General features: G+C 48.7%; 1 protein-coding gene across 1 annotated transcript in view; it reads left to right on the forward strand.

The window, feature by feature from the left end:
- TM9SF2 (transmembrane 9 superfamily member 2) overlaps positions 1 to 27,257 on the forward strand; it is a 262,110-nt gene that overhangs the window by 185,618 nt on the left and 49,235 nt on the right. Inside the window, exon 14 of the mRNA XM_085622258.1 lies at positions 4,974 to 5,125. Within this exon, the coding sequence (XP_085478384.1) occupies positions 4,974 to 5,125 (152 nt within the window). The remainder of the gene's footprint in view (positions 1 to 4,973; positions 5,126 to 27,257) is intronic.

A 27,257-nucleotide genomic window follows, 5' to 3' on the forward strand; every position in this document is an offset into this window, starting at 1 on the left:
CCCACCTTAGGGTTGGTACTAGCCTGACTAGCTAATTTTCCCGCCTGTCTAGGTGCCAAATGGGCTTTGGACGGGGGGTGAGGGGGTGGCCTCCTCTCCTGTGGGTGGAGCCAGATTCGTATTCCAAAGATGGCGGCTCCTTTTGAAGTTCGCCAGCCCAAGGAGACTAATCAGCTGGTCATCCTGTGGGGGAGGGTGTTACACCCTCTTCCTGTATAGGCTTTTGTTTCTGACCACCTGAGAGCAAAAGGCTCTCACCCTAGGAGGTCAGACAGTTGTCTCGGGTGGCAGGCTAGCAGAATCCAGTCAGCAAGCGCACCACACCAGAGGCTGGTAGGTTTTCAGGGGACACCTATAAGGTTGCCTCTAAGGGCATGTTTTGATAAATCTACACTTGCATCAGTGTGGGTTTATCAAGACGATATGTTTGGTACCAAACATCCCTATGATCAGTGAAGCCATCATATATCAGGGTTCTTGTTTTCACCAGTGTCCAGTACATGGTTCAAGATGGCCTCCCTGGTCATTTGCACAGGCAGCAATAGGACTGACCAGCACAGAGGCATATCTGCTCATCTTCATGCCTGAAGTTGATCAGGCATTAGAGAAAATTAAAAAAAGACACTGAGGTAGATAAGTCTATGGGAGCTCTACAGTCTCCTTTACACTGGGTCTCCTTTCGTCGCTCCTTTTACCATGGGGGGGGTCCAAGACCACATCCTCAGGCACCAATGTTTCCTCATATAAAGGGAACAATGAGTCCTCCTCCACAAGAGGCTTCTTTAAAGGAGGATACAGAGGAAACCACGGCTAAGGTAGGGGCAGGGGTTCCGCACCCCGTAACTTCCCTTCCCCTAACAAGCAGTGACTTACCCACCATTCCCCAGATCATTGAACACATGACTGGGGACGTCTTCTACAATTCCTCCCCATTTGGCAATCCATAACAGACAAATGGGGGCTAGGAATTATCCAGCATGGTTATTGCCTGGAGATTAATACCAATACTCCAAACATTCCACCTCGTTCTCACAAGCTTTCACCATAGAACCAGTTCCATTACAATACCGAGGTTCAGGGATATACACACTTTATTTTCTGATCCCCAAAAAGGACGGATCATTAAGCCCTATTTTGGATCACGGTTACATACTGTCAGAACATTTCCATATAGTAACTCTGCAACAGGTCCTTCCACTTCAACAGCAAGACGATTTTATGTCCGCACTAGACTTAAGAGACCTATTTTCACATTTCCATTCATCCAGCTCATCGCAAATATCTCAGATTTTTGATAGCAGGCAATCACTATCAGTTCAAAGTGTTCCCATTCGGAGTAACTACTGCTCTCAGAGTATTTACAAAATGTCTAACAGTAGTGGCAGCTCATCTCAGGAGACAGCAAATTCATGTGTTTCCGTATCTAGACGAAGCCAGCACACACCAAAAGTGTTTATAACACACCAAGATCACACTACACCTACTCCACAAATTGGGTTTCATATTCCAAAGCCTCACCTACATTCTTCCCAGATACAATCCTATCTAGGAGCCACTCTCAACACTCACACAGCTCTAGCCTCCCCCAATGCAACCAGAATTTCCAATATCCAAACTCTATTGCTGCAGTTCCAAAGTAACCTAACCTTGCCAGCCAGAATTGTCATGCGGCTACTAGGAATGATTGTGTCATACATTGCAATAGTGTCTCATTTAAGACTATTCATGTGTCCACTACTGGAATGCTTAGCACGTCAGTGGTATCAGTCACAGCATTAGTTAACAGATCTAGTGTTGGTAGAAAGACGCACCCATCGCTCTCTGCAGTGGTGGAACCCACAATATATTAAAAAGGTGGCCTCTCATGACCCTGTTCCACAATTAGTGCTAACAGCAGACATCTCTCACAGGTTGGGGAGCACATCTCCATCATTACACAATTCAGGGTCTCTGGGACAACAAACACAAACGACTCCACATCATAGTGCTAAAAGCTTTTCAGTCTCATCTCACAGACAAAGTTGTCCTAGTCTGCACGGACAACATGACTGCGATTTACTATGTACAAAAACAGGGGGGGGTGGGGGGGCACACTCTCTACAACTGTCACAACTGTCTCAGACAATTTGGAAATTGGCAATCCGTCACAAGAGTCACCTTCTGGCAGAACACCTCCCAGGAGTGAACAATCAAATTGCTGACCTCCTCAGCAGAAGAAGGCAACAAATACACGAGTGGAAACTTCATCCCCAAGTTCTCCTGCCATACTTTCAACAATGGGGATATCCTCAATTAGATCTGTTCACCACAACAGACAACAGACAACGCACAATGCCCAAACTTCTCCTCCAGGTTCCCACACCCTCTATCCAAAGGCAATGCCACATGGATGAATTGGTCAGGGATTTTTGGCTACGCTTTTTCGCCTCTCCCTCTCCTCCAATTTTGTGTTAGGAAGCTCAGGCAAACATCTCTCACACTGGTGTTAGCTCGCACATGGGCCCGTCAACCGTGGTACACCACCCTGTTAGAGATCTCAGTAGTTCCACATCAAAGACTACATCTCACCTCCAGTCTCCTTACTCAGAACCATGAAAAAATCAGACATCCAAATCCCAAGGAACTCAACTTAGCGATTTGGCTCCTGAAGTCATAGAGTTTGGATATTTAAGTTTGCCACCATACTGTATGACTATTCTGAAGGAAGCAATAAAATCTACTACCAGAGATTGCTATGCAGCAAAATGGAAACAATTTGTTGTCAACTGTAATAACAAAATTCTACCTCTAGATGCTTCAGTTCAAAACATTGTTACTTCTGCACCTAAAGCAATGTGGGCTAGCTTACACATCAATTTGGTTGCATCTAGCAGCAGTAGCTGCATATTTGCAAAACACACAGCATTTGTCTTTGTTCAAAGTTCCTGTCATTAAAGCCTTTATATAAGGCTTAAAGAGTTATACCGGCAAAAATTCCCCCGGCACCATTGTGGAATCTTAATGTTGTACTTACAAGACTTATGGGTCCGCCCTTTGAACCACTTCACAAGTGTCCTTTAAAGTTTCTCTCATGGAAGGTTGCATTTCTCATTGCAATCACTTAATTAAGGCGAGTTGGTGAGCTACAAGCATACACCTTCGAAGAACCCTTCTTTCAACTACATAAAGATAGGGTTGTTCTTCGCACTAATCCCAGATTCCTTCCCAAAGTGGTTTCTGCTTTCCATATTAAACAATCAGTTGAGTTACCTGTGTTGTTTCCTCAACCTGATTCAATAGCAGAATGGGCACACTTGACATCAAAAGAGCTCTATTGTACTATATAGAAAGAACAAAAGACTTTCGTAAAACAAAGCAACTGTTTGTTTCCCTTACACCACCTCACAAAGGCAATCCTGTTTCTAAATCTGGTATTTCAAGATGGATTGTTAAGTGCATTCAACTCGCAAAATAGGGGCATCTATTGCCTTTTTAGGTAACCTCCCTATAGCTGACATCTGTAAAGCAGCAACATGGTCTACACCACACACATTTACCAAACACTATTGTGTGGATGTATCAGCACGCCAACAGGCAAATGTAGGCCAAGCAGTGCTAAAGACACCTTTTCAGACAACTGCAACATCTACTGGTTAGCCACTGCTTTGGGAGAATACTGCTATATAGTCTATGCAAAGCATGTCTCTCTACAGCACACATGCCGCAAACTAATTATGTTACTTACCCAGTAAGCATCTGTTCTTGGCATGTAGAGCTGTAGATTCACACTCACACTCCCCTGACACCTGTAGTTGCAGTTCTCATTATTTACATTATCTATGCATGGACATCTCTTAACTACACTCACTTACTCCGTTCTCACCCTCTTGCGGGAAAACAATCTAACAATGGAGTCTATTCCCGTGTGTACCATCACCAAAAGGAGGAGTCGCCTTGCCTTGTGACTGGAAAGATATCTTTGAAGAAAAACAACTTGCAAACATCCGGAGCCAACACAAGATGGCAGGAGTATGCAAAGCATGTAAATCTACAGCTCTACATGCCAAGAACAGATTCCTACTGGGTAAGTAACATAATCCTTATAAGATCACTTTTAATGTGAATATGTACTGTTATTGGCCACAATCTGGTTGTTGTTTCTATTGCAAACAGTATTTCAAAGGTTTCTGCAAATAAAGTCACTGCTGACTTTGTTAGGAACATTTACCTTAGATCTGGAAGCCTACTATGTAGAAGATTCTAAGATCGCAGACTGCATACTCTATAATTCGGTGAGGATAAACAAATTTCAGCAGCTCTAGGACTTTTATAATGCAAGATGATAACTGGTCTCCACCTTTCGACTGACATCTTGGTAACTCTCTTTATATGCTGTGTCTATACTGTGCCTGTTAAGATGCAGAGGTGAGGGAAAACTCAATTGGGCAGCTGGAAATAGTTGTTTCTCAGTGCTTGTTGCTAGCAATAAAGTGCAGATGACAATGAAAAGGCACTTGTATTTGCCCTGCTACTGTATAGATACTCTATTAAATAGGATAAGAGATGCTAAGACAATGTGCTTACTTATACTGACTAGTCCAGATGATAAATTCAATGATGTATGCATTAAATAAATGAAAATTTCCCTTGTGTAGCAGAATTTTACTAGTAGGGATTTCTTTATCCATTGCATGTAATTTCTGCTTATCGTTTGTGTTTGCACATTTACAAAAACTGGTTTTATGGTTAACATCACCTTTTCTTAGAAAGAATTGTGTACATTTTATTGCAAGAGACAATTTGCTCCACAAAATTCTGATGTTACACAAAGCAATCTGCGACGTGTATTACTAGATTTTGATTTGCAGGCTCTACAAGCTGTCTAATTGAACTCTTTAAATACAGTTAGTGTGCCTGCAAGCGAAAGAGGTGCAGGATTTATCACGCAGAAAATCTATACGTTCATAATGGAAAGTATTTCTTTGTTCACAAAGGCTATTGAAAACCCAGTTCGGACAAACCAGATACCTCGTCAGATTCCTGAGCAGTCATTTTACACAAAACCATTACCAGGAATTGTTATGGGTGGGATCCTACCCTTCGGATGCATCTTCATCCAGCTTTTCTTCATTCTGAATAGCATTTGGTAAGTTGCTGAACTTTATTTTAGACTTTTGCTGCTTTCTTTCTCCTCTAACAATCTCAATCGCTAAAATATTCTTCTGTATGCTGTTTGCTGGTCTCCCACTATTCTGTTTCATGTTTTCCAAAAGGGCTCCACACCAAGTACCTTCCCTGAAATTTTTGCCATGATCGGCTCTAGTAGGAATATAAAGATATGCATAGCCAGCGGGTATTCACAATTTCTGTCTTCCTTCTGGAATCTTGGCGCTGTGAAGGAGATCGTAAACCAGCAAAGGGAGTTTTTTTGTTTTTTTTTGTTTTATATAGCGCTAACTAGACCCGAGAAATTGGGTATCAGAGTGCTTTACATGAGCACCAGTTTCGTTGCATTCATTTTTGCCAGGCATGGGGAGATTAAGTGATTTGCCCAGAATCACAGGATGTTGAGCGTAGTTGCCGAGACTCAAACCCGGTTTACCAGCTTCAAGGTCGACAGCTCTAACCATAAGGTTACATCCTCTCCCCAAAGTGACCCGTAAACAGATCAGCACCCAGGAAACATATTGGCTGAACAAGGCAGTTAGAAGCCGAAGTTGTATTAAAACAAGAACAGAGTTAAAAGAAGTAAACAGTGCAACAAGAGAGAAAGGCAGTATCTGACCAAACGAAAACTGCAGTGGAGAGACTATGGACCATATTGCTAGAAGTGGCAAAATCCAAAGATTCAAGGAGATTCTAGTGCACAGTGAATGAGATGTCAATAGGGAAATCTCACTCTTTTGCCACAAACAAAACTCCAGTGAGCTGAAAAAGCACATTAAACAAGTTTATGTGAGTAATGCAATCCTTCCCTGAAAGCGGTGGCATTCGAAGTTGTCCACCCCCACTCATCCAATAGAGATAGAAGACCTAATCCCTTAAGTGCAGTTGGTGCTTTAATAATCGCCACTCGCACCTCTGGTGCTCCGAGTCCAAACGACATCTCGGAGTCATTGTTTAAGCATGCCCAAGCTGACTTTGTCATATTGCTGCTGCATCTTTTTAGGAACTGTCTGTCTATGAACTTCATTCCCTACAGCTGGATAGGTCCCTTGCTGGTTCCAATACGTTCGAGGCATGTGGGCTGCTGAATTCATATCTGTGCATAGATCGCCGCCTAGTGTTGGGTCCGGATGTTTGCATGTTGTTGTCCTGGAAGAGTCTTCGAAGTATCCTTGGATAGGTGACTCCTCCCCTGGACTACAGTGCGCATGGGCATCCTCTCCATCCTCAGATTGTTTTTTTCCGCCATTGGGTTCGGATGTGCTATCTTAGCTCAAGTTAGGAAAATATTTTTTCGAGGCCAAAAGGCCTTTAGTTTGCGTCGGTACTGTTTATCGATCGGGTTTCGATACAATCCTGTTAGTTTACTAACTTTCAGCACCGACTTTTTTCGCATTTACCTGTCCATCGACTACTTCGACGATGGAATCGAGGACGCCATTCAAAAGGTGTCCGGTATGCAATGCGAAGTACCCACACATCGACGTCCATCCGGTGTGCAACAAATGCCTTTCGCCGGACCACGACGAATCGACATGCATGGCCTGTGCCCGGTTCCGTTCCAAGAAGACTCTGCGGAATCGACTAGCGGCGAGACTCGAGGCGCAGCACGCGGCACCGGCCCCAACAGACATCTTCGACGAGGCCGAAGACGTCGAGGAATTAGAAGTCTTGCCCTCCAGTCCCGTTTCCGAACATGAACCCGGATCGGACGAGGTAGACGAGTCACTCTTCCACAGAGGTGAAGACGACACCGAGGTAGGAGACGACGAGGAGGCCTTAGGGGCCGAAGAGAGTAGCTCCAATGATGAACAAGGCCTACCTGTTCAAACCGTTGAAACACCAGTGCCACAGCCTATGGCTCCGGTCGAGGGATCGCCTTCGGGCCTTACCCGAGACCCATCCCGCAGTTCTTCGGCCCCGCCCTCGGGCCCGGCCTCGGACGTTCAGCGGCAGCCATTACTACATAAACAGGCCGGTTTCCCTACCACAAAACCGAAACCGAAAGCTGCTCCGGTTCCACCGAAACAGAAACTGAAAGTGGCGCTGGTCGGATCGAGGCCTTCGACGCCAGCGCCCCGCGTCGGCACCGACCGCACCAAGAGGGACTTCGGTGCCGAACTTGAAGCGGGCGACGTTGGAGTCGACAAACGGAAAAAAGCCATCGGCACCGACAAACCTGCTCGGCTACCGGCACCAACGACACCAAGGGCCGTACCGCCTGCTGTGTCTCGCATCGCTCCCCCGACGACACCTAAGCCTCAGGTATCGAAGACTTCGACGGTGATCTCTGCACCTCGACTCGATGAACCGCCGGCGCCGAAAAAATCCACGGCCGCCTCTACGAGCCTGGCCGGTGCCAAAGCCTCGAAGGCGCCCCAAGTACGACCTGGTGCGACGCAAGGCAGCAAAACCACAGCTGTCCTCCAGGACACGTCGGGTTCCGGTTCGATCGGAGCTCCAGCAGCCTCTTCGGTGCCGGCCAACATTACCTTCGGCTTGCCTCCGTCGACAATCCCAAAAATGTTCCAACTCAGGACACGGGTCACCCAACCTACGGTCACACCTGCTGAGACGTCTCCGGCACGTATCATCGACGCCGACACTGGCAGGATGATTCTCCACGACCGAAGGATAACTTCGGAGCCGCCGTTGGACCCTTTCAGGATCCCACTAAAAAGGAAGTTGCCTGCAGAATCGGAACCTCTCCTTTATGAACCCTTCCATTCATCCTACCAGGATCCACACCGGTTCTCCCCCACACGCTCCGATACGGATGCATTGGAGGACTACATGGATGACCAAGTCCCCTACCATGTAGACACGGACCCTGATGACCAGCAGGACCCTGATCAAACTTGGGGCGACCCTGCAGACCCCAGTGCACCTCTCGATGCACAGGACCAACAACTCTATGGGGCAAAAACATCTCCTACGGAGGATACTGCGGCGTTCAACGCTCTTATTGAACGTGCTGCAAATAACCATGGGGTACAGCTTCACTCTGATACCATCGAAGATGACTTTCTAATGGACACCTTTGCATCCTCAGAAAGACATGTAAAGACTCTGCCAATGTTGAAGGGGGTCCTCAAACCAGCCAAGGACATTTTCAAAGAACCCACCAGGGCACGAGTGATAAACCCCAGGATTGATAAAAAATACAGATCAGCACCTGGGGATCCTACTTACATCAGAGGACAATTACCACTCGACTCCATCGTCGTAGCGAATGCACGCAAGAGGGCACACTCGCAAACGACAGGTGACGCTCCTCCCCCGGACAAAGAGTCCAAGGTGTTGGAAACCTCTGGCAAGCGAGTTGCCGCACAAGCGGCCAACATATGGCGCATAGCCAACACTCAAGCGCTCCTTGCTCGCTATGATAGAGCGCACTATGACACACTGGAGCAAATATTCCAACATCTCCCAGACCAGTTCAAGGAAGGCGCAGAAATGCTCATCAGAGAGGGACAGCTACTAACGAACGCTTCCATCAAATGCGCACTAGATGCTGCAGACACGGCTGCCAGAGCCATAAACACAAGCGTCATGCTGCGACGACATGCCTGGCTGCTGATCTCAGGATTCAAGCCTGAGGTACAAAACAATATACTGAACCAGCCCGTCAACCCCGACTATTTATTCGGGCCAGAGGTTGACACCACCCTCAAAGATAAAAAAGGACACGGACACTGCAAAGTCCATGGGCGCCCTACAAACTCAGTCCTTTCGGAGCGGCTCCTTTCGTCGCCCCGGAAACAAGGGAGCAGGTAGAGGACAGGGGTCACAACAAACATATAACAAAGGCAATACACAGACCACCTATGATAAAAACACCCGAGGTGGATATCGTGGCTCCAGCACAAAGGGCAGAGGACGCGGCTACGGCAACACCAGGTCCTCCCCCAAGAACAAGCAGTGACGCCCTCTCCCTTCCTCCCGACCACATAACACCTGTCGGGGGAAGGCTACAAAGGTTCCTGTCCACGTGGAATTCCATCACCACGGACAGGTGGGTCAAAGATATTGTAAAATACGGTTACTGTCTGGAGTTAACCTCCACTCCACCCACAATACCACCAAGAAGCCGTCCTATGTCCTCAGAGCACTTAACGCTCTTACAGCAAGAAGTGCAAAGTATGCTTCTAAAAGGCGCTATAGAGGTCGTACCCATCCACGAGCAGGGTGCGGGAGTGTACTCCCTCTACCTCTTAATTCCAAAAAAGGACGGGTCGCTCAGACCTATATTAGACCTGAGACCCCTGAACCAGTACATTCTTTCAGAGCACTTTCACATGCTCACTCTACAGCAAGTCCTTCCGCTTCTCAAGCAGGGAGACTTCCTAGCCACACTGGACCTCAAGGATGCGTACTTTCACATACCCATCCACCCCTCACACAAAAAATACCTCAGGTTCACTGTTCAGGGGCAGCACTATCAGTTCAAAGTCCTTCCCTTCGGCGTGACAACAGCGCCCAGGGTTTTCACGAAGTGCCTAGCTACGGTGGCAGCACATCTACGGAGGCAGCATATACACGTCTACCCCTACCTAGACGACTGGCTCGTTCAAGCGAAGTCAGCCCAGCAATGTGCAAGCCACATGTCCCGCACCATTCACCTTCTTCACAGTCTGGGATTCTCACTAAATTATCCAAAGTCCCATCTCCAGCCCGCACACGTACAACAGTACCTAGGTGCGACTATAGACACTCTGGCGGCCACAGCTCAGCCAAATTTAGTGAGGATCAACAGCATACAACTGCTGATCTCCAAGTTCAAACCCAATCACTCACTCCCAGCGCGAGTGTTTATGCAGTTGATAGGCATGATGGCCTCCTGCATCTTCATAGTCCCGCACGCGAGATTACATATGCGCCCACTTCAGGAGTGCCTAGCACGTCAGTGGAATCAGGCTCAAGGACAGTTAAAGGACCTAGTGTTGGTGAGCGGTCGGGCATACAACTCTCTGCATTGGTGGAATCCACAAAACCTTTGCAAGGGCCGACCATTCCAAGAGCCTGTCCCACAGATAGTACTGACAGCGGACGCGTCTCTCCAGGGATGGGGAGCTCATGTACTCCACTATACAGTGCAAGGACTATGGACAACACAACAAAAGAAGTTGCACATCAACCTTCTGGAATTGATGGCAATCTTCCTAGCCATGAAGGCATTCAAAGTACATCTATGCAACAAGGTCGTGTTGATCCGGACGGACAACATGACCGCAATGTACTATATACAGAAACAGGGAGGAACACACTCTCCACAGTTGTCTCATCTGGCTCAGAGCATGTGGAAGTGGGCCATTCAAAGGAACATGTTCCTCATGGCGGAACACCTCCCTGGCAAGGACAACCAGATGGCGGATCTGCTCAGCAGACACAGCCACCAGATGCACTAGTGGGAGTTACACCCATCAGTACTCCAACCGTACTTCCAGCAGTGGGGTCATCCGGAGATAGACCTATTCGCGACAAGCGAAAACGCAAAATGCCAAAGCTTCGCCGCCAGATTCCCACATCCGCAGTCGCAGGGCAATGCGATATGGATGAACTGGTCCGGCAGATTTGCGTACGCTTTCCCCCCAGCGCCATTGATACCGCTAGTGGCCCGCAAACTCCGACAACACTCCCTGACACTCGTCCTAGTTGCTCCCACGTGGGCACGCCAGCCGTGGTACACCACCTTCCTCGAACTTTCCGTGGTGCCGCATCAAAGGCTGCGGATCAAACCCGCGCATTTGACGCAGAACCATGGAGAGGTTCAGCACCCAGATCCGCAACAGCTGAATCTGGCGATCTGGCTCCTGAAGTCCTAGAGTTTGGCTATCTCAACCTGCCACCTGACTGTATGGACATCATCAAGGAGGCCAGGAGACCCACTACCAGAGCTTGCTATGCATCCAAATGGAAAAGGTTCGTCATTTATTGCGGTAATAATGACATCAACCCGCTGGACGCATCCATCCAAAACATCATCTGTTACCTCTTACACCTATATCGATGCAATCTGGCGTACACCTCTATACGTGTCCATTTGACCGCAATCTCAGCCTATCTGCAAACCAGGCAGCACCTCTCTCTATTCAGAGTGCCTGCCATCAAAGCATTCTTGGAAGGACTCAAACGAGTCATTCCACCAAGCCACCCACCGGCTCCAATGTGGAACCTCAACTTGGTCCTCACACGCCTGATGGGTCCACCCTTTGAACCTCTACACTCATGCGAGATTCAATTCCTTACCTGGAAAGTGGCCTTCCTTGTAGCGATCACTTCCCTAAGGAGAGTTAGTGAACTCCAGGCACTAACCGTTCAAGAGCCATTTATACAGGTTCACACCAACAGGGTCGTACTACGTACCAACCCCAAATTCATGCCCAAAGTAATATCGCAGTTCCACATGAATCAGACTATTGAACTGCCAGTTTTCTTCCAAAACCCACAAACGGTTGCAGAAAGGGCACTACATACACTAGATGTACGGAGGGCCCTCATGTACTACATCGATAGGACTAAACCCTTCAGGAAGACAAAACAACTGTTCGTTGCCTTTGTCCCACACCACAAAGGTAACGCCATCTCCAAAGCAGGGATAGCCAGATGGATAGTTAAGTGTATTCAAATCTGTTATCAAAAAGCAAAACGCACCTTAACTATTCCACCACGAGCCCACTCAACACGTAAGTTGGGGGCTTCCATGGCCTTCCTAGGAAATATTCCCCTGCATGATATATGCAGAGCAGCCACATGGTCCACTACACACACATTTACAAAACACTATTGCGTAGATGTGCAGTCAAAACAGCAGGCAGCTGTAGGACAGGCTGTTCTCAAAACACTTTTTCAGACCGCTGCAGCTGGCACGGGTAGCCGCCGCCAATAGAGGGCACTGCTATATATTCTATGCACAGATATGAATTCAGCAGCCCACATGCCTCGAACTGAATATGCTACTTACCAGTATGCATCTGTTCTTGGCATGTAGGGCTGCTGACATTCATATCGCCCTCCCTCCTCCCCGGCGCCTGTCGCAGCTGCAGCTCTCAGAATTACTGCAAGCATGGTCATCACTTTCTGTATCTACTCCATCACTGCCACAATGGCGAAAAACAATCTGAGGATGGAGAGGATGCCCATGCGCACTGTAGTCCAGGGGAGGAGTCACCTATCCAAGGATACTTCGAAGACTCTTCCAGGACAACAACGTGCAAACATCCGGACCCAACACTAGGCGGCGATCTATGCACAGATATGAATGTCAGCAGCCCTACATGCCAAGAACAGATGCATACTGGTAAGTAGCATATTCAATAACTAGCATTGGCAAAGACATTAGGTCTGGCATTCTTAAAAGGATGTATATTGAATTTCAGCCTGATTACACAGCTTCTCTCAGAGCCCTTCATTTAATCTGATTAAACTCTAAAACATCAGAATCCTGATTAAAGCAGCAGAGATTTTGGACTTGTTGGCTAAAGTTCCTAAAAAGGTCTTTACCAGTATTGCAGGATAAATAGAGTGAGCTAATGAAACATATAGAAAGAAATATGCAAAGTAAAGTAAATGTTTGAGAGCCCTCTGCATTGTCGTCGAGGCTGGCGTCAATGAAGGATGCGCAGACCTCGTGCCGGGAAAAGTGTTGCACAGTGGCGGTTCCAAAGACGATACTTCAATCCCAAGATGCGGGATGCAGCGGCAATGCAAGTCTTTTGTAACCAGTTGAATCCATGCAACTGCGCCGATGCGTCGGTTCTGCTCGAAGATGCGCTGCTCAGCTTAGGAGATGTATCAGTTATACTAGTAGATGCGCCACTTAGCAGAGGATTCACCTGTTTCGTTGTAAAAACACCTGAGGCCCACTTCCAAAGGTCTAGGACTGGGGTGGGACCACTTGGCAGGGTAGACTCACATAGTTCAGAGTCCTTAGTGCAGAAGCAGATTGGCTGGTAGTTTTTTTTTAATATCCCTGAGACTTCAGATCAGGAGGCTAGCCCTTGGAGTCACTCTGGTTTCAGGTGATGCTGATCCACTGTCCTTACCCAGGCAAGAGAGCAGCAGGTCAGCAAAGCAGGAGTAGCATACAGCAGTCCAGCAGCATGACAGTCCTTTCAGCAGCCCTTCCTGGCAAAGTCTTCAGAGGTCCAGAAGTGTACTGAAGTGGTGATGTCAGAGGTCCAGTACTTATACTCAATTAGATCTTTGAAGTGGGAGAGATCCCAAAGACTTGCGTTTGACTAGCACAGAGTCCTCCCTCCCAGCCCTGTCTCCAGACTCACTGCAGGAGGGTATGTAGCCCTTTGTTTTGATGGCAGGACACAGCCTATTCAGGTGTAAGTGAGGCTGGATCCATCTCCTCCCTCCCATCTTGCTAGAACGTCCCATCAAGTCTAGGACCTGTCTAAGGAGAATACACAAAGCCAGCTGCCACCCACTTCAGACGTGTATCCGAGACAGGCAGCGGGCACCAAATGGCTAAAGTAAGACACTGCGAAATTTCTAAAAGTGGCATTTTCAGAATGTTAATTGAAAATTCAACTTGACTCAAAGTTAGTATTTTAAATTAAGACACCAGACATTAATCCGTAATATCTTACCATTTAGAAATTACTCTTATAAAAGGAAATCCCAATGTTATCCTATGGGAGATTTAGGCCTTGCAGTAGTAAAAAAAGAATTTAAGAGTTTTTCACTACCAGTAAAAGTACATGTCCTGCTTTTTAAATACATTGCACCCTGCCTTAGGGACTGTCCATGGCCTAACCTAAGAGTGACGTATATGTATTAAAAAAGCGGTGTTTTGGGGCTGGCAAAAGGTTTAATTTTCCAGGTCAAAATGGCTAAGTAAACTGCACACAAAGGCACTGCAATGGCAGGCCTGAGACATTGTTAGAGGGCTACTTAAGTGGGTGACACAACCAGTGCTACAGGCCCACTAGTATCATTTCATTTATTGGCCCTGGGTGCAGGTAGGGCACTTTATTAGGGACTTAAAAGTAAATGAAATATGCCAATTGGGTATGAGCCAGTGTCTCTATGTATCTGAAAGAAACACGTAGTGATAGATTCCTTACCTTAGAATTACCCCCAGGCGTCAGACTGGATCCAGAAAGTTTTTGTCAGCAGTACCCCTGCGTGTCGGAAGGTGGTGTTGTGCGGCTCCGCATCTGTCGTTGGCGTAGTGTTCGCCGAGATGACGTCGCGGCAGCTACTTAGACGCCGCCCTCGCGCGTTTACGTCAGTTCTTTCTTTATCCGCGCCAGCAAGCGCAGATCCGGAGAGAGCGGTACCCCCCAGTAATTTTTTGACTGAGTTTTTTTAGGCTTTTTGTTTCTGTTTTTTCGAGTCGATCGACTCCTGGTGCCGTAGGGATACCCGGTTTCAAGTCGGGGACTGTCATCGCATGAGACTCTACTGCCTGGGGCACGACCATGACCCCAAGTCGTGCCCCTACTGCTGGGCCATGGCGCCAAAGACTTTGCGGGAGTGGTCCCGAAAGTTGCGGGAAAACAGTCAGTCGGCTCCGCGCCGCTCAAGGTCGAGGGACCGGTCGCGGAACCAACACCATCGTTCGTCGGGATCGAAGTCTTCGCACTCTAGGTCAGGTAAGGCGAACCATCACAAGAAGTCGAAGAAGCACCATCGCTCTCTGACTTCCCCTCTCCCGTTGCGCAACGCGGCTGAGGGTGCGGGTGGTGCCTCCCCCGCGGCTCTGGCGGAGCCTACGTAGTCGCCGTCGGCTTACCTGCCCTTCCCGAGTTCGTCGGCGACTTTGGCCTAGCTGCAGGAATTTCTGTCAGCCATGCCCCCCCCCCCCCCCCTGGTGACAAAAGATGTTTTAGATGTGGGAGCAAATTCCACTTGGCGAATGACAAAAACTGCTCTGCCCTTAAACAAAGGTGTACCAAGTGCGGAATTGTTGGGCACTTTGCAAAAATGTGTCATAGCAAGCAAAGGAAGAATTCTAAAGTGAAAGTAGTCGTACCTGATGGATATGACATGTCGGATTCTTCTGATGAGGATGACATGAATCTTTTTGTGCTACTGGTTGATGATGACGTTCTGAATGTGAAGGGCAAAAGCAAAAAACCTGTCTGCCATATGGAGATTGGTGGAGTGAACATTGCCATAGTAGCTGATTCGGGTTCACCCTATACAATTGTTAACAGAGATGTCTGGGAGGAAAAATTTATTCCCGTGATAGGCCGTAAACTTGCCAGTCCTGACATTTCACCTATCGATATTTTAGGTTACAGGGAACTGCCTTTCTTGTTCAAAGACAGACAAACAGTTAGCAAATTGTACATTTCTGAAGTTGGTCCTTCTGTACTGGGGTGGAGGGACCAAGGTAAGCTGGGCATATTCCTAGATCCTAACAGCCCTGATCCTGTCTTGTCTGTGCAATCAGAGGATGCATATACAATGAATATTAAAGAGAGATTTCAAACTGTGTTTTCTGGGAGAATAGGGAAGCTTAAAGGATTTCATCATAAAATTGAGCTTAAAAAAAATGCTGTTCCGTGTATCCACAAATGCAGGAACATCCCTTTCTCAATCAGGGATGAAGTTAAATCAGAACTCGTTAAGCTACAAAGAGGTGGCATCATCGAACCTGTGGAGTCTGCAGAATGGGTCGCACCTTTGGTTTGCGCTAAAAAATCCAACGGCAAGCTCCGTTTATGTGTGGACCTCAGGGACCTTAATAAGAATATCCTGATTGATCAGTACCCTTTGCCTAGAATCAGTGAGATGTTTTCTCATACCAATGGAGTTAAATGGTTCTCGACTGTTGACCTTACTGCAGCGTACCACCAAGTTGCATTACATCCTGACAGCAGAAGCCTCACTACATTTGTGACTCCATTTGGATGTTTTAGGTTTAAAAGAGTCCCTTTTGGACTTGCCTCTGCTGCAGCTATGTTTCAGAGGCTCATGCATATGCTGTTCAAAGATGAGCCCAACTTATTAATTTTTCAGGATGACATTATGATCATGGGTACCACCAGGGAGGAGCATGACGAGAATTTGTTTAGAGTTCTTAAGACTCTGGAACGGTATGGTCTTACCGCTGACATTCAAAAGTGCAAGTTTGCTGTGTCTAGTGTTACCTATTTAGGTCATGAAATTTGCGGTGAAGGCATCAAACCTAAAAAAGAGTTGTTGTCAGCCATCAAGAATGCCCCTTCCCCAAAGAACAAAGGCGAAGTGAAGGCTTTTTTGGGGTTGTCTGAATTTTATGCGAAGTTTGTAAAAGACTTTTCTTCTAAGACCTTCCCTCTTAGACAGCTGGTTAAGCAAGGATGCAAATTCGTGTGGTCTGATGAGTGTGAGAGGGCTTTTGGGGATATAAAAGATGACATTTGCAGAGCCCCACCTTTACAAGGTTTTAATCCCTCATTACATTCCATTGTCAACACTGATGCCAGCGGGAAAGGTTTGGGGGTGGTTTTGAGCCAAATTGACAGCCTGGGAATTGAAAAGACCATTGCTTTTGCCTCACGCTCCATTACACCTACTGAGGAAAGATACTCCGTTATAGAGCGTGAGGCTTTAGCATGTGCATGGGGTTTGGGACATTTTCGGCAGTATGTCTGGGGATTTAACATTACCCTAAGAAGTGACCATAAACCCCTAGTCAAGGTACTTACTACTAAAGGTTTACAAACTGCCTCTCACCGACTAGCACGTATTTCAGTGAGAATGTTGGATTACAATTACAATGTGCAATATGTTCCTGGATCAAAAAATGTGGTTGCTGACTGTTTAAGTCGGTTACCTTTGCCTTGTACAGATGACTCCGTTGGAGAAATCGAATCCTTTTGTGTTGCTAAAATTTTGGATGACATTTCTTGTATTTCGCAACATGAATGGTTATCAGCACAGGCTGGAGACACTACTTTGTGCCAGATAGGAAAGTATATTGTTGAAGGCTGGCCCATAAAGAAAGACTTACCCCACAGTTTACGTTCTTTCTGGGAATTGAGACACGAGTTGTCATTGGAAGATGGTCTTATCCTCAGAAATGGCAGAGTCATACCCCCTGCTTCCCTTCGCTCCAAAGTGCTCGATATCTGTCATGAGGGGCATCTGGGTATTGGGAAGACTAAGAGTAGGGTTAAAACCTCATACTGGTGGCCGGGGTTGGACCTGGAAATAGAGAGGAGAGTGAGAAACTGTCTGGCTTGTGAAAACTCTGACAAATCACAGCATACCTTGAAACCTCCCCTTCATCCACTGTCTAATCCTAGTATGCCATGGACAAGATTGGGGGTGGACATTTTTGGGCCTATTTGGGAAAATGGTGAGCAGGTTTATCTCATTGTCCTAGTAGATCATTTTTCTAAATGGCCAGAAGTGGAAATTGTACAATCTGCTGATACTAAAGCCGTCATCAAGTTTTTGAAAAGTGTGTTCATGAGGGAAGGGTTGCCCAAGTGTATTGTAACTGACAATGGCCCACAGTTCGTTTCTGACAGCTTTAAGCGGTTTGTCAATGACAATGGCATTTCTCACAAGACTACTTCCCTGTACCACCCTGCTGGTAATGGTGCAGTGGAAAGGTTTAACCGTGTGGTGAAGGGAATTGTGCAATTGGCCAATCACAATGATCTATCGTGGAGGAAAGAATTGATTCACAACTTGTGGGCTTTCCGTGTGACACCCTGCGAGTCTACTGGCTCTAGTCCTTTTGTGTTATTAAGAGGCAGGACACCCATCACTAAAGACTGTATTGGATGGTCATTCCCCAAGAAAGTCGACTGGTCTGTGGAATCAGTTAATAACAGGATTACACATACCCAGCAAAGGAGTAGGGACCATTATGACTCTAAGCATGCATGCAAACAGGTCAATATTCATGTGGGACAGTGGGTTAGAGTCAAGAGTAGTGGTTTTGTTAAAAAAGGATTTAGCCGCTATTCGCAACCCCTTATGGTCAAAAATCTTTTGCAATTCTGCACGTTTGAGTGATGGGAAGGTGTGGCATTTGTCGTCCCTGTCATTGTGCCGGGGAGATGGTACCTTGCCCCCACAGTACTCTGATCCAAGGAGGAGGTGGGGCGGCACCTCTTCTAGATATGATTGGATTCTTGATGACGACATCCACCAGGGATATTCCCATGTAGGTAGCGAGGTTCCACCTTTAAACGATCCTGGGGAGGGCACCAGTGGTTGTTCTGCCTTGAGGGGGAAGTCCAACAGTCTTAGTGACTCTAGTGTTGTTTCCAATGATCAACCGATTCCTGAGAGTTCCACTGGAGAGACCATTGTTCGCACGTCATTGGATTCCACTACTCACAGTGCTGACGATACTCCCCAAGTTGGTATTCCTGATACACCACAAGATGGTTTTCCTCCACATGAGCTTGACGTTGGTGTTTCCGATGTTAAAGAGTCCATTGTTAGTAGACATGGAAGAGAGATAATTCCTCCAAAAAAGTTACAAGATTTTGTATGTGATTAATTATACATTGTTTCTCCTCCTGCTTGTGATTTTCCTGTACCAAATTTCCCTTTAGTTCTTCCACTACTTTGTGGTTCCACATATACTGTTTCATTTTATTCTGTAAATGAGGAGATGTGTTGTGTTTACTTGCTTCTGTCCTCGCGACTTGCCTCGCGCTGCCTTCTGCCTCGAGCCTTCGCCCAGGGCTCTATGACGTTTACTCGTTCCATGATAGAACCTTGGGCGAAGGTGACGGTTGGGGCGTCTGGGCCCCGCCGGCACACCTTTGGGCCTCGCAGGCCCGACTGGGGGGTGCTAGCCTTTCACTGTCGGCAGCTCCGGCCCCTTCATCGCAGGGCTCCCATGGATCCAGGCCTGGATCCCGGTCGACGCCGGTTGACCTTGTTACACCTCCACCGACGTTGGCGCCACCTCCGACGTCGCCCGTGGCACCAGACTACGCCGGCCCCTGTTTCTGCCCCGATGTGAACACGGAGCCGGAACTGCATCGCTCGACGCCGATTCCGACGCCGATGGGACCTTTCTTTCCCTATGCCCAACCTCCGTATTTTCGGCCTGTACATCACCCTTCGGAGGAAGGGGAGGACTGGGAGGGGTCTGGGGACCCTCTCACAGCTCAGTGCGAGTATGACCCGGACTGTGCAGAGGAGCTGGGGGATGGCAATGGTCTTGACACCTCTCCTGATCATGGCATGCTAACTCCTCCTACCGTGGCTGCGGAGGAGGGTGCTAGTTACGCAGTGGTGTTGGGTAGGGCGGCCGAGGCTCTCCACCTCCAACTCCCTACAGTGGCCGTCAGGGCTAACCTCCTGACAGAAGTGCTTCAGCCGGCGGCTACCTCTGCGGAGCTACTGCTGCCTTTTAATGATGCACTTTCTAACGTTCTTTTGGGCACCTGGTCCAGGCCCAACACAGGGGCTCCTGTGGATAGAAGCGTGGCCCAAAGCCATCGCTCGGCCCTAGGCGACCCCCTTTTCCTCTCCCAACACCCCACCCCTGAGAGCTTGGTTGTCCAATCTTCCACGTCCCAAAGCGCTTTCCCTACCGCACCCCCAGATAGGGAATCCAAGAGACTGGAACAGTTTGGGAAGAAGATTTCTTCTTCCGCCAGAGCAGGGCTGCGGTCTGTGAACACTGCATGCCTCTTGGCCCGTTATTCCCACTCTGTGTGGGATACGGTGGCGCAAGTGCTGCCTCAGTGTCCGGCGGAGGCCCGGACAGTGCTCTCTCAGGCTATTGCTGAAGGGGGAGATGCAGCCAAATTCACAATTCGATGTGGCCTTGACACCGCCGACTCGCTGGGCAGAGCGATTTCCACGACAGTGGCGCTTCGTCGCCACACCTGGCTGAGGACTACTGGCTTCTCTGGGAATGTCCAGAAAACTCTCATGAACATGCCCTTTGATGGCATTCGCCTTTTTGGCAACAAGGCAGATAGTGCGTTGGAGCATTTTAAGTCCTTGGGCCTTTCAGCCACTCTGCCTCCTCCGACTTCTGCTTTTCGATCCTTTCGTGGCAACGGAAGGGGCGCCTGACACGTTCGCTTCAGAACCACAGGCCTGAGCAGCAACAGTCCCAGCGCGGCCTCGGGACCCGCCAAGGTGGGTCAGGGGGCCAGCGGGCGGGTCAGTCCACCTCCACCCCGGCCACCACTGCCTCCAAACCTTCCTAGTCCGGTCTTTCAGGCCCATCAAACGCCAGTGGGCGGCAGGATTCGCCATCACCTCCCCCACTGGCTCACCATCACCACGGACATGTGGGTTTTACAGATAGTCCGATCGGGCTACTCCCTCCCCTTCAAGACTACCCCTCCAGCCATGCCACCCCAGTACCACTGCATGTCGGGGGATCACTTGGCACTTCTTCAACAGGAAGTTGTGGCCCTCTTGGCCAAGGGGGCCATTGAGCGCGTTCCTGCGCCAGAAGTAGGTCGTGGTTGTTAATCCCACTACTTTCTGGTGCCCAAGAAGGACAAGGGCCTGCGTCCTATCTTAGACCTCCGGAACGTCAATCGCTTCCTCCGGAAGGAGAAGTTCAAGATGTTAACTCTGGCTCAGGTCTTGTCTGCTTTCGACCCTGGAGACTGGATGGTAGCGTTGAATCTCCAGGATGCATATTTCCATTTTCCCGTCCTGCCAGCCCACCAGGGTAACCTGCGGTTTACGGTAGGCCACGAGCACTTTCAGTTTACCGTGCTCCCTTTTGGCCTTACCAGCGCCCCTCGGGTGTTCACGAAAGTGATGGCGATGGTCGCAGCTCATCTGTGCAGATCAGGGGTTCCGGTCTTCCTCCCCCCTATCTCGACACCTGGCTGTTGAAGGCGGGATCGCCCCAGGCAGTCGTCTTCCACCTCCAGACTACGGCCGACCTTCTGCACTTGCTGGGGTTCTCCATCAATGTGCCGAAGTCGCACCTGATTCCCTCCAAGAAGCTCCTCTTTATCGGAGCGATTCTGGATACGACGCTTTTTCGGGTCTATCCTCCCAAACGGCGAGTCCAGGATATTTAGGCTCTGATTCCAATCTTTCGGCCTCTATCCTGGCCCAGGATGACCCTGAGGCTGCTGGGCCTCATGACCTCCTGCATCCTGCTGGTCGATCATGCCAGATGGCATATGCGGGCTCTGCAGAGGACCTGAAGTTCCAGTGGGCGCAGCATCAGGAGAACCTGTCCGAGTCCGTCCAGATCTCGGAGGGCACTGCGCGACAATTGCAGTGGTGGCTCACAAACTGGCATTGGGGTCAATGGCAGATCCCTCTCCATTCCCCAACCGGAGCACACAGTGGTGACGGATGCGTCCCTCCTGGGATGGGGCAGCCACATGGGAGAGGTGGAGATCAGAGGCCTCTGGTCTCCGGCAGAGTCCCGGCTCCATATCCACCTTCTGGAGCTCTGGGCGATCCGACTTGCACTGAAGGCATTCCTTCCCTTTGTCCGGGGAAGTGTGGTGCAGGTGTTAACGGACAACACCACCTCCATGTGGTATTGCAACAAACAGGGCGGGGTGGGGTAGTGGACCCTATGTCGGGAGGCTCTGCACCTCTGGACGTGGCTGGAACATCAAGGCATTACCTTGGTGGTTCAACACCTGGCAGGTTTTCTAAACTCCAGGGCGGACGAACTCAGCCGTCGGTGCATGATGGATCACGAATGGCGTCTTCACTCGGAGGTGGCACGAGGTCTCTTTCAGCAGTGGGGAGAGCCTTGGTTAGATCTATTCGCCACCGAAGAGAACGCGCAATGTCATCAGTTCTGCGCGTTGGAATTTCCAAGGCAGCACTCGCTCGGCGACGCTTTTCGTCGCAAGTGGAGTTGCGGTCTTCTGTACGCCTTTCCGCCTATACCACTTCTGCCCAGAGTGCTGAAGAAGATTTGGCGCTACCGGGCCCAAGTCATCCTTGTGACTGCGGATTGGGCACGAAGATACTGGTATCCCGGGCTACACAGCATGGCGATTGACTCCCCCCGGTTCGTCTGTCTCTTCGGGAGGAACTTCTGTCGCAGCAGCAGGGAATGGTCCTCCACCCAAACCTGTCCAGCCTCCGCCTCCATGTGTGGAGATTGAGCGGCGACAGTTGACAGCTTTCGATCTTCCTCCCGAAGTCTGTGATGTCAGTCTGGCAGCCAGGCGTCCCTCCACTAAGACGGTATACGGCTGCCGGTGGAACAAGTTTGTGGCATGGTGCCCAGCAAAGTCTGTGGATCCCCTTTCTGCCCCTCTTCCTGAGGTCCTTCTGTTCCTACAATCCTTGGGCCAGCAGGGTTCTGCTCTGGGCACTATCAAAGGTTATCTTTCGGCCATCTCTGCCTTTCTACGGCTTCCAGATCAGCCTTCGCTCTTTAAGTCCCCGGTTGTTAACCGTTTTCTGTAAGGCATTATGCACACGTTTCCTCCTGTGCCTTTCGTAATGCCTCAATGGGACTTAAATCTTGTCTTGACCTATCTGATGTGCGTTCCCTTTGAGCCCCTTCATACCTGTCCTTTACGTTTTCTCACTCTCAAGACGGCTTTCCTGGTAGCTATCACTTCTGCCAGAAGAGTGGGTGAGCTCCAGGCTCTTTCTTCTAAACCTCCCTTCCTTTCTGTTCATCCGGACAAGGTGGTTTTAAGGACCCGTCCTTCTTTTTTGCCAAAGGTTGTCACGCCCTTCCACATCGGGCAGACCATCACTTTGCCCACCTTCTTTCCGCCTCCTTCCAAAGAAGAAGAGGCTCCACCGTTTGGACCTAAAACGTGCGCTCTCGTTCGATCTGAAGCGCACACAGCAGTTCCGAGTGTATGACCAGCTCTTTGTTGGCTACGTGGGCACCAAAAAAGGTCGGACCGTGCACAAACGAACCATCTCTCGGTGGGTCGTTCTGTGCATCAAAGCATTTGACTCGTTGGCCAAGAAGGAGCCTCCTGTGGGTCTGCGTGCCCATTCTACTAGGGCAACTGCAGCCACTACTACCTTGGGACGCAGCGTTTCCTTGCATGATATTTGTCAGGCAGCTACGTGGGCCTCGCTGCACACGTTTACCAAGCATTACTGCCTTGACAGTCAAGTCTGGAGAGACCGCTTCTTTGGCCGTTCTGTTCTCCGTGACTTTCTGGTGTAATCTATCTGCAGACCCACCACCGGGGTTGGTATTGCTGGGTTATCTATTCTAAGGTAAGGAATCTATCACTAACCTATCTCTTTCAGATGCACAAGTTACTACTTGTGTAACGATATATCTGTAAGAGACATTAGTGATAGATTCCTTACCGCCCCACCCATCCTCCCCGTTCTGCATACTGATTCTAGGGTTAAGGTCATCCCTTTCATGGCCCTAGTTTACTGGCACCAGTGGTCAGTGTCTTGCATGGCTCTGCGTTCCTGGCGCGGACAGTCGTGTACAGAACTGACGTCAGCGCGCATGGGTGGCGCCTAAGTAGTCTCTGTGATGTCATCTCAGCGCATAAGACGCCAGCGGCGGAAGCGGAGCCGCACGACGCCCCCTACTGACGCGCAGGGGTACTGCTAGCGGAAACTTTCCGGATCCAGTCTGACGCCTGGGGATATTCTAAGGTAAGGAATCTATCACTAACTAATGTCTCTTACAGATATATTGTTTCACAAGTAGTAGCTTGTGCGTCAGGCAGCTACGTGGGCCTCGCTGCACACTTATACTAAGCATTACTGCCTGGACAGCCAAGTCTGGAGAGACGGCTTCTTTGGCTGTTCTGTTCTCCGGGACTTCCTGGTTTGATCTTGGTTCGCAGACCCACCACCGGGGTTGGTATTCCTGGGGTATCTATTGTGAGGTAAGGAATCTTTCACTACGTGTTTCTTTCAGATGAACAAGTTTCTTCGCTTCGGTAATGATATATCTGTAGGAAACATAAGTAGTGATAGATTCCTAACCGCCCCACCCATCCTCCCCGTTCTGCAAACTGATTTCTAGGGTTAAGGTCATCCCTTTCAGGGCCCTAGTTTGAAGGCACCACTGGTCAATATCTTGCATGGCTCTGCGTTCCTGGCGCGTAAAGTAGTGTACAGAACTGACGGCAGCGCGCGAGGGTGGCGTCTAAGCTGCCACAACGTCATCTCGGCGCCAACGACGGACACGGAGCCACACGACACCACCTTCCTATGTGCTGGGGTACTGCTAACGAAAACTTTCCGGATCTAGTCTGTCGCCTGGGGGTAATTCAAAGGTAAGTAATCTATCACTACTAATGTTTCTTACAGATATATCGTTACCGAAGTTAAGTAACTTGTTCTACACTAGCATTATGCAATGCTCGGTCCGCAAAGAAAGATTCAGCCTTACTCTTGACGAATGGACCAATGGAAGTAACTGCAGCAAGGATCTCCACTTCGTATATCACATTCATCCATTGTTTCCACCAGAAATATACATGTTTGTTATGCTGAAATCTGTTTCCAGCTATTTGAGAAATATTTTTTATTTATAATTACAACTTGATGTAACCCCTGTCATTAGCATGGTGGTACAGTGGCATGCCCTCTAAAACGTTAGTTTTTTTTTAATGTATCATGTGGTAGACTGTGCTACTCAATGCATTAGCCTATTGCACAAAACATTTCTCAGGAAGTGTGCCCCGGTGGATTTTGCACTGGCAGGTGAGTCACTTGATGTGCTTAGTTAATGATTTGATGACTGGTTTATTTAAAAAAATATGAAATTATGAACTAGACAACAGGGGTCCTCCTTAAAGTTTAATGCCCCAGTTAGTCTGAACTGCTATTCTCTTTAAAGAAACTAATTTCCCTTTTTTTAAAAACATCATGGGTGGCGAGGTCAATTGTGTTGCTTGCACTAGCGAATACGTCACATTATGAACTTAGCATGGCACAGGAACAGCGAATGAGATGCATCTGTGAGAGCAGGGGCATTGACAGGGATGAGGATCAAGGAAGAGTGGGAAGTATAACAAGACAATTAAACATGCGCACACTGTAGTATAAAAAGTGTGGTCTGAGAATCTGTCAAAAGCAAGGATGGTGCACAGCTCTTAGTGGAGAAAATAAAAATGAGAAGGACCTGAATACACTGCAGAAAATATTTTGTAATCCGAAAAGTAAAGGTTTAACTGCTCGCTTTATGTAAATTAAAATCTCTGTGCTGATACATACTAGACATGGTGTGTATTACAAAAGAAAGACAGGATCCTGTACCTGCCAAATCAAGGTGCCCGACTCACAGACTATATTAAAACACTTTGTTATGAGCGAATTGCAGGAGATAAGTTGAAAGGGGCATAATGATCCAGGGCTAAGGATTCTGCTGACCTGCTGCACTGCAGGCATGAAGCTGATGCAGCGCCCCTCCTGTGTTTTGAAGGTCTTAAGAAGTGATTGTCAATCATGGAGCCTGGGAGCGACGGAATTTGGCGTATGCAATACTTTAATTGCGCCACTGAACAGACTATAAAAAAGGATTTAAATAACTGAACTGTCTTATGGCAAATACGCAGTCGTACCCGTGCACGTTACTCAAAATGAACATTTTATTACTTCAGAGGGATTTCCTGCCATGCTGTACTGTAACAGAATTAAATGCAATCATCAAAAAAGGACCAATCCACATCCAGCTTAAATTAGCAGCAGTGGCTGTAGTTGGAATTCAATGTAAACAGTGACAAGTTTGGAAAGCAAAGACATTTAATTTCGTATCAAGTACTTCAGGTCAATCTAGGGATATTTTTAATGTAATTTAATAAGACCCTACAGTCGTTGTGTTTAGTGCTGCCAGGCTCACGTAAGTTCTGGCACAGAGGAAGCCCCATCTTGCAGCAATACTTATATGTCCGTGGCAAGTTCAGGTTTTGGCACCAGTGGCAAGCACACTGAAAAGGAAATTGTGGCCTGGTAGCATTGACAATGGGGGTGCATGGCTATATGAGCTATTGCAAGTTGTGAATATAAATTGGCAATGGGTATAAAAATGACGTGCTGCAAACATTGTGCTTGGTGCTGCCACAGCATAGGGAAATCCCATTGTTGAAGCCATGCTTCTTTGTAAATGCCGTCTCCTAGGTTTTTGCACAAATGCTGTGTGTGCAGAAAAAAAGAAAACACAAAATAAAGGAGAAATAAATGCAGAGCTTGGCCACCAGCATTCAAACTGAAGTGGACTACTTTTCTAGTGGATGTGCCCAAGTGAAATGCTGTCACTCACAGTGAAGAGAGCACATGACTGAAGTGGACTGATGTGATGGCAGTTAAACTAACCAATGGGTGATGAGAGCTGAGCAGAAGCCCTCTGTGTGTATGTATATCTGAAAGAAACACGTTAGTTAGATTCCTCACCTTAGAATTTCCCCAGGCGTCAGGCTGGATCCGTAAAGATTTTTCGTCAGCAATACCCTTTGCGCGTTGCTAGGCGTTGTCTGCGGCTCCGCGTCCGTCGTCGGCGTCATGCGCCGGAATGACGTCGGAGTACTTAGACGCCGCCCTCGCGCGCTGACGTCAGTTATTCTTTTTTCCGCACCAGACAGTGCCGATCCGGGAAGAGCTTTGCCTTTTAGTCACTTTTTGACTAAACTTTTTGGACTCTTTTGTCTACTCTCGTCGACTCAATACTGGTGCTGGTAGGATGCCTGGTTTCAAAGTCTGTGACTCCTGTCACCGACTGATGTCAGTAACGGACCACCACCGCCGGTGCCTTTACTGCCTTGGGGTCGACCACGATGCGGAGTCGTGCCTAGACTGCCGGGCCTTGACCTCGAAGGCTCCCGCAAGCTTCTCGAGCTCCGGCACTCGGCTCCGCGCCGTTCACGGTTCCGGTCGAGGAGCCGCAGCCATCATCACCGCTCGTCAGGTTCCGAGTCTTCGGGTAAGTCGAAGCATAGTAAGAAGTCCAAGAGGTGACATCGCTCTTCGGACTCCCCTTGCCGGTCGCGTGACTCGGTCGAGGGTCCGGGCGGTACCACCCCCGCGGCTCCGTCGGAGCCGCAGGAGCCGCGTCCGTCCCCATACCTGCATGTCCCTGGGACTGACGCGACTCCGGCGGAGATCAGTGCCTTCCTCTCGGCCATGAGGGGCCTGGCTCCGCCGTCGACCCCTGCCGGCGCGCCTTCGGGCCCCGCGGGCTCGACTGGGAGGCTTAGCGAGCCAGCGGCCCCGGCGCCGTCGTCGACTTCGGTCCCGACGCC

Source organism: Triturus cristatus, chromosome 8, assembly GCF_964204655.1.
Source record: "Triturus cristatus chromosome 8, aTriCri1.1, whole genome shotgun sequence".
In the NCBI taxonomy this organism is placed as follows: domain Eukaryota; kingdom Metazoa; phylum Chordata; class Amphibia; order Caudata; family Salamandridae; genus Triturus; species Triturus cristatus.